At 38.6% G+C, this 8,653-nt stretch overlaps 1 protein-coding gene across 5 annotated transcripts in view; it reads left to right on the forward strand.

The window, feature by feature from the left end:
- Positions 1-1,753, forward strand: part of MYRFL (myelin regulatory factor like) — a 126,179-nt gene extending 124,426 nt beyond the window's left edge. For 4 of the 5 annotated variants that reach the window (XM_032295528.1, XM_032295508.1, XM_032295535.1 and 1 more), the window contains 3 exons: positions 880-1,000; positions 1,277-1,351; positions 1,468-1,753. In XM_032295528.1, the coding sequence (XP_032151419.1) occupies positions 880-1,000; positions 1,277-1,351; positions 1,468-1,554 (283 nt within the window). In that variant the 3' untranslated portion in view covers positions 1,555-1,753. The remainder of the gene's footprint in view (positions 1-879; positions 1,001-1,276; positions 1,352-1,467) is intronic. The other variant, XM_032295543.1, reaches the window with a different exon arrangement.
- Positions 1,754-8,653: the final 6,900 nt, after the last annotated feature.

Here is an 8,653-nt window from a genome sequence, read left to right on the forward strand (position 1 = left end):
TGGTGGTGCACACCTGTAGTCCATCTCAAAAAAATAAATAAATAAATAACACATATACTCAACTGAGATTGTAAGTTGCCCCAACTTGTGCAAAAGGATTGTTCCCAAAGACAAATAGATCTCATCCTCTTGATGATGATTAATGGACTGACGTCCAGAGAAGAAGAACCATTCTTTCTTGCAGGCTTTCAACTCTGACAGCTTTAAAATCTAGTGATTTCTGATGGGGCTCACTCCCAAACTCCTATCTGTGTTTATTTGCTCTGCTATTTTAAACAATATCTACCCAGAGCTGGAATTCACAAAATCGAAAATCCTGAAAGCTTCAGATAAATGCAAACTCAGTGTCAGTGGAAAAGGAAGGAATATATCCAAAAATGAGAAAAAATATTGTGGAGATAAGTTCTGATGTGAGATGATTTAAGTGATGAGATTAGGATGGAGATAAGTTGTGATGTGAGATGATTTAAATGATGAGATTAGGTTTTAGAAACCGTCATACACAGCCAGGCTCACGTCTGTAATCGCAGCACTTTGGGAGGCCTGAGACGGGAGGGTTGCTTGAGCCCAGGAATTTGAAACCAGCCTGGGCAACATAGCAAGACCTTGTCTCTATAAAAAAATGAAATAAAAAGAAAAGAAAAAAGAAACCATCATATACTGTTTCAGTAGCCATCTGAGACTGGGTTTCTTTTTGTCGTAATGAGATGTGATCTGGCCTATTGGTATCAGTGAGCTTTGCCTAATACAATGTCTATTGTGAACTTTGAATGGATTTCCAAGTTATGTTCCCATTAGACCCTCTTCTTATCAAGGAGTATCCTATAGACGCTGGTAACTGCTTTTTCATGTGCTCTTTCTTTTCTTCGTCTCTTGAAGCACAACAGAGCCATTGATAGTCTTCCAGTGCAAATTCACCCTTGGAAATATATGTTTCCATAGTAAAAGGGAAACCAAAGGGATTGAAAACCACAGAGAAATCTCCCAGGAGATGACACAGGTAATGTTTTCTGTCTCCTCTGTTCTCTGCCAAGAGAGGAATACATTGAACAAATTGCCAGCATTTTCCCTCTCTGGCCAACCTTAGTCACAGGGCTTGGCTCAGCCTCTTCCTTGTGTCCTTGCAAAGCTGTAGACTGTTCTGGTGACACCCATCAAAAGCTGTGATCCTGATAATTCTCATACAGCCATTGAGGAAATGCTTTTCAGCCTGTACTCTTTCCTACTGACTGTCAAATGTGGGTATGAAATGGATCCTCTTTTATTCATTATTCAGGGATATCAGCACATTTGGAGCCTCCCTGTAGCCCCATTTTCTGAGAGCATGTTCCATTTCCGTGTAGCTGCACCGGTAAGCTTGCTTTTTCTTTTTCTTTTCAGTGAGAAAGAAATTGAGCAATAAAAAATCACTTTAACTACAGTTAATTTTTACATTAATCATCTTCTTTTTTTCTCCTGTTCTGACAGGATTTAGCTGACTGTTCAACTGATCCTTATTTTGCTGGGATATTCTTCACAGACTACTTCTTTTACTTCTATCGACGCTGTACCTAATTTGTTCACATTTGGGGACTTTACCAAGGCAAAATACTCAGGAATCCATTTAACAGAAACTGACATCGTCTTGCAACTTCTTTTTTCTTTTTTTGTAAAACATTTATGTTTATTGCTGAAGGACTTTTTCAGGCTTTAGCTTCCAACAGTTCTGAGACAATAATGAGGGGAATAAAGTGTTTGCTGAAACTTGAAATAATGTGGTTTTTGATTTTGCCGTGACTATGAAGAAAACATTTCCTGGAGTAAACAGTACTGTTGAATTTGAAAATAGTGTTTGTGGTATTAAGGAAGTTGTGAGCTCAAAATAAGCAGATCTAGCTCTACTTTATTTTAATGTATTTTAAGGCTTTTGAGAAAAACCAAAAGGGCCATGTCACCTTGGGCCCACTAAACATAGACTCTCCAGAATGTCTGGTGTGGTATGTGGAGGAGTTGTTGGGGGTGGTATCTGATGCTGGGCTCACATTTAGGCAAATTGTCCTCTGTGTGTGTGTGTGTGTGTGTGTGTGTGTGTGTGTGTGTGTGTGTATTGTATACACATATACACGAGTACAGAATGTAGCTTGCTAATGAAATGGATTTAGAGAAATAGTTGCAATTCTGCTTTGTAATGCTTGATGGACACTAAACTTTCTGTGTGAGTATGATATGCCCCCTTTAAAGATGGAAACTCCTGTACCGCAGAGCTCACTGAAATGAATCAAACTAGCCAATCCTAAGCCTGCTTACTCTGCCTCTCCTGTTCCTTCTCTCAGATTACCGCAATCAAGGCTCTTGCCCACAGTTCCTCAGTTCCCCAGTTCCCCCTTCTCCTTCAGTCTCCCAACTGATCCTAGGGCCTTCCCAGGTGACTCCCTCTGCCATGGCATGCCCTCTTTTCTTTTGAGCTGTGTGTAACAAACTGTTTTTTGGAGGGCAGTTATCTCCTCATCTGCTGGTCTTATGCCTCAGATTTTCTGTTAATATGCTGTTTCCTAGAAAATGGAGACCCAAGCCACCATCACTGCAGTTCTAGGTAACAGGGATGCTGAACGGCTGGCCTTGCCTTATCTGACTGTTGGTCTCTGGGTCAATTAGGGTAAGAAATTTGATTTTTGTGTGTCACAGTGGTAATCAGCAGTAATAAAACATCCTCTTCCTTCTTTCCAGCTATTATTAAATATGGTGGCATATGAATGGAAATTAAATGTGAGACTCCAACAATTAAAAGAAAAGAAAAGATATGGTGATTGCTCTCACAGAAGGCATTTTAAAATAAACATATTAACACAAAGGTCATTTACCCAATTATTAAGAGTGGAGATTCTGATGGTCTTAGCTTAGTCTTGAGTTCAAATTATGATTTTATCTGTGTATCTTTAGGCAAGTTATCTAATTTCCATAAGTTGCAATTTCTTCCATTATAGAAGACAGTGAATATCTACAACAGACAGGATTAAATAGATAATGTAAGTAGAGCACAGATAGGTCTAAATAAATGTGAGCTGCTATTGTTATATCTTCATAGAACAGAATAATTATAAAGATTACAGTAGGATTATAAAGGGACTGAGTAAATACATATACATCAAGGCATCTTCATCAACTATAAAGACTAAATTATAGACAAAACCAGACATATGTATATCATATAGTTTATTTAAAATAAATTATTTTAAATTTATTTTTATTTATTTATTTTTAGAAAATATGGTCTCACTCTGGTGCCAAGGCTGGAGTATAGTGGAGTGATCATATCTCACTGCGGCCTTGAACTCCTGGGCTCAAGAAATCCTTTTACCTCAGCCTCCTGAGTAGCTAGGATGACAGGGACATGCCCTCAATGCCCAGCTAACTTTTTTTTTTTTTTTTTGGTAGAGACAGGGTCTTACTATGTTGCTCAGTCTCGTCTCAAACTCCAGACCTCAAGTGACTCCCCGCCTTCCTTGGCCTCCCAAAGTGTTGGAATTACAGGCCTGAACCACTGCACTTGGCCCCCTATATTTGGAAAATTATTCTCCTTTTTATTTCTACTAATAGCATAGCTTTTGTTTAAAATGGAATAAGATAGTTAAATTCTTGGGAGGAGCATTTCAGCATTCCACCAGTTTCTTAGATTCAGATTCAAACTTGGCTCTCCTAAGTGTAGTATCAGCCTGTCCTAGCATGACTTAGGCCTAGAGACTATAGTTGTAACACCGTTTTAAAACAGGATCCCACGTGGGATCCCAGGTGGTTGATGTGGGAGAGATTCCATTAATTTGACTCTTCTTCTAGTAAAGGAATGTTTGTCAGCAGCAGAATTTCAAGTGATCTTTTGGCTAATAAATCCCATGTTCTTATTCATGCACTTAAGTTTGGGATAACATGGGGGATTTCAGATATCTAACATAGTTCAGAAATATTGCTTATAAAGAGATTTCTATAAAATAAGTGCCATTTTCTCATTAAATTATATTTTAAAACGAAGTATTTTTCCTACAGAAAAACTTCTATAGGAAATTGTGTTGAAAGCCTTCAGAAAGGAAGGATTTAAGAGAGAGAATAGATTTATGACAACCTGTGACATGCTAGGATTAGTTAAGCCTATTGCGAGAAAAGACTTTGCTGGAAGATTCTCTTTGTATTTGCAGCACTTTTCCAGTTGTGAGATATTCACTGCAGACCACACTGCTTGAGACCAAAAGGCTTTCTTTTTATGCCAGAGAATTTTCTACTTTCCACTGTAATATCCTCAAACTCAAGTAAATTAAAGTGTCTGTAAGAGTCTCCTCCCAGAAACTTATAACATTAGTCTAATCATGAGAAAAACACCAGACAAATCCCAGCTGAGGGATATTCTACAAAATATCTGATGAGCATTCTTCTAAAGTGTCAATCAAGGTCATCAAAAATAAGGAAAGTCTGAGAAACTGTCACAGCCCAGAGGAGCTTAAGGAGACATGACGATGAAATGTAATGTGGTATCCTGGATGGGATCTTGGAACTGGAAAAGAACATTAGGTAAAAACTAAGGAAATCTGAATGAAGTATTAAGTAAAGCATGGACTTTAGTTAATAATCATGTATCAATATTGTCTCCTTAATTGTGACAAGTGTACCACACTCATGTGAGTTGTTAACAATAGGGGAAGCTGGCGTGAGGTTGATGAGAACTCTGTGTACAATTATCCTTGCAGTTTTACTGTAAATCTAAAACTGCTCTAAAATAAAATGGTTATTTTTTTAAAACTCAGAAAATGATTCATAGGAGCTGGGCTAAAAAATCACATCCTGGCACCAGGTGCCATTTGTAATAACACAGGATAAGTTCAAGCATGAAAAACGGGTACTATATTTAAGGTCCTCAAAATATCTTAGTTCCCAGGTTTGACAATTATTTAAGTTCAGATTCTGTATATCAATCTAATTAGCCCCCAAATATTAGAAAGTATTCTAAGATAATTATATGACATAAAGAATTACAATACATTTTCATGAGTTCTAATAAACCTACTCAAATTTTTACTTAATTTCCCCTTTGAGATTTGTTTCCTCTCTTCATGACTCTTTGGAGTTTGTGAGAGACCACTAACTCACATATTGACCCACTGAAGAGTCACTAACAGGCCGTTTTGTCAAAATACAGAATAGGGAGAGAACAGGGGGACCTAGATGGGTGGAGTCTCCTATCACCAGCCACTAAGTTACATCTTCTATTGTGCCAGAGCTTAACAGCTCACTTGAGAATGCTAAATATCAACCTCTGTTTGAGAAACACTTCAGTGAAATCTTCCCTTGGCAAAGCTAAAAGTGTTTTGGCTTTCATTTCTTTAAGGACATGTGTCATTGATTTTTGTGACTGATTCTAAAGAGCCAGTTGAACTCTTAGGAAGCATCTAAGGATTAAGAATCTAGTGAATTTTTTATGAGTGGTTGTTTAAAGCTTGAAGAAACGCAGCTTCAGAGACTTCCAAATGACCAACAGTGTTGAGTACAGTACCCCATATTTTGGGGGGCTGGATTCTGCGAATGCGAAAGTCTTTCTCAGCCCTTAAGATATATAATTGGAGCAGAAATGAGTGCCAAAGATCACAGTCCCAATCCTTCAACTTCTTTATGGCTCTACACAAATATAAAATGAGACCATTATTTTAGGAAGACTCCTGATAGCATGTCTTCGCCAGAGCTGAGTTCTCAAGACATTTTTAGCTTTACCAGACTGACCTGCTGTTTAAATTCAAAAGTACCTGGGAAGAGAACTAAACTCAGAGCCAGGAGACTTGGGCCTAATGCTGGTTCAATAACTTTTCATTGGTGTTGTCGTGGATAATTCACTTAACTTCTATCAGTTTCACTTTCTCAATTGCAAAATTGGATTTGTAATAGTTTTGACCACTGCTAAGGGTATTTGTGAACACTAAATGAGATATTTACATGAAACCTCTTTGCAAAGTGGAAGCTACTATAGTGCGTAGTGTAAGATGCTATATGAATAGAGAAATCATTAAGCATTGTCCCTGAGAAGACATTATTTTAAATGAATAAATCAGATGTTAGAAATTCTCTCTTATTTTAATGAGTTTCAGTCCATGATGCTTAGGGTAAGTTACTTACATTTCTAGCTCTTCTTCACCTCTAAATCATGTTGCTTAACATATAGTAGATAATCAATTAACATTTATAAGCAAAAAGTCGGTAATAGAAACATTTTCCTCTTATTTACTAGAGAGTATGGCAAGATGATACATTAAAACAGATTTGAATTCCTCTCACTCTTATTGTGACTTTTTTATTGCTACCATTTAAAAAATAGGATTATTATTATGTTATTATTTGGAATAATAGGTTATTGTTCTCTTGCCCAAGTACATTTAAAACACTTCTAAATGACTTCCCATAGAAACTACAAAAATCAAATGGCTCATTATTTGTCTGTTAGAGGATTCCAGAACCATGATAGTCAACTACAGCTTATTATTCATTATTTATATTTATACTGCTGCACTTAATTCTGTTCAGCACAACTGCATAAGTATCTAAATTAGTTTCAGATTAATTGTAGAGCATTTAATAAATGTTTCATATTGTATCTAAACATTGAATCCAATATGTCAGTACAGTAGTTAAGCTGCTGTAGTCTTTGCCCTGATGTGAGTTGTAAGATTGCAGGCCTGTCATTGTATACAGTTACTGAGAAACCTTTCCTTTTAAGTGTGGACACTTTTGGCTTTCAGGAGAAGTATCAGGGATTATCTACAGTAGAGAAACTACTCAAAGTTACGTAAAAAGAAAGAGGCTTTTACTTCTTGGAGGTAAAAAACAAAAACAAAAACAAAACAACCCCCCACAACACACACACAAAGCTCCAGGCTAGATGAGCCTGCACATATTCATTCTGCTTCTGAGCTCCGTAATGGTTTATTCATTTTCACTCATTCACCCGTAGCTCACTTAACAAACATCTGTGGAAGACTTTTGGTGCGCAGACTTTGTACAAGGTCCTAGGATACAACAGAAGCGTGGCATCCATCACTGCTGACCTTTTTGAGGCATCATGGAATAGCCAGGCAGCCACACAGCCATCACACAGTACCAACAGCCTGAAACTGTGGCACTGACATCGTGCTGGGAGAGAACAGGGAAGGGGTCATTAATGCTGCTTCTCAGGTAAGTAAGAAAGAGGAAGCAGGAAAGGGAAGACAAGCAGGAAGAGGCACCTGAGCTATCTGGGTCTACAAGGATGAGAAGAGTTTGGGAGTTTTTGTTAAACAGAAATGGAGAAAGGCAGACGTTGCATATGAATCCCTTTTTTATACGAAAGAGACTGATTTTAAGTGCACCAGGAACTGAAAAGTAATTCCCACCCCCTCCCATCTTAAGCCAGCTCTTCTGATAGCTTTACTAACAGGAGAGGCACTCTTATTTCTGAAAGACACCACTTCATTTCCTCAGCTCCAAAAGCCAGCCATCTGTCCCAGGAGATTCAAGGAAACTGTGGGAAAAACAAGACATGTTGGGTGGGGCATGGGATGACTCAGTGAGCTGGCAATGAGACTGTGGGTGGGGTGGCTGAGCCTGGGGACAGTGCCTGATTCATCCACAGGTACTGCTGTCTCTCTGTGCTCCCATAGATATAACATTTGTGTGGTGAGCAAGGCCACAAGTCTTTCGGTCACACTACCCATTTATAAATAAAAAAGTTTTCCTTCCTACAGAAAGTTGACTTCTTATTTTTAAATCTCAGGTGCTCATGGTGGGAAGGGCTGGGAGGATCTAGGTCCTCCCTGCATGCCTTTCCCCTTCCTTTGGTAGCAGCACCCTGATTTTTCCTTTAGTGAACTATCATGCCCTAGTTCTCAGTGTCTATGAATTGGGTGGGGATGATACCATCCCATCGCTCCAGACATGACCCAGGCTTTGGCAAAGAAAACATTTCATTCTCTTGGCTACAGTGATTGCTTTAGGGATAAGCATATGACCCAGGTTAGGCCAATCACATTCATGCTTGGGTGTCTGACTGAAACCATTGGCAAAGAGGTACTCTCTGTGGAAATTATTCAGCTGGCAAGAATAAGCCTGGAGTTTCTGAGGACCACCTTGCCATCATGGTGGGCAGCCTGCTAGAGAATGAAGCCAACAAAAAGAAAAATAGACCTGACATATGAGAAGGGCAGGTTTCTAAGCCAGATATGAAATTTACATTTAAATTCCCATGAAAGTCCTTCACAGACTCAGCAGTTAGGTGGACGGACACATTTCCATTTCTCTTTAGTTAGGCTGAATTTGAATCTTGCCACATTGCCAAAAGAGTTCTGATGAATACCAGCCCTTATGAAGATTCTTTCAACATTTTGCACACAGGATGTCCAAATGGCTGATTCCAAATGCTGCTACCTGGTTTGCGAGGGTGTTGGTTATTATCCAGGGTTTGGAAGGTGAACTCCAGCCCTCACTAAGCTGCTCTTGCCTGGAAGACCAGGCTATTTTCTTCTCCTCCATTCCCTAATGGCCGCTAAGTCCTAAGTGGATATCAAAGACAAAGTTAATCTTGTATTTGTAGAGTGCTTTCATTTTACAGTTCTACAGTTACTTCTCTCTCCTATTTTATTTTTGACAAGTAACAAAAACTCAAAGT

Source organism: Sapajus apella, unplaced genomic scaffold, assembly GCF_009761245.1.
Source record: "Sapajus apella isolate SASKATOON/1434 unplaced genomic scaffold, GSC_monkey_1.0 scaffold2, whole genome shotgun sequence".
Classification (NCBI taxonomy): domain Eukaryota; kingdom Metazoa; phylum Chordata; class Mammalia; order Primates; family Cebidae; genus Sapajus; species Sapajus apella.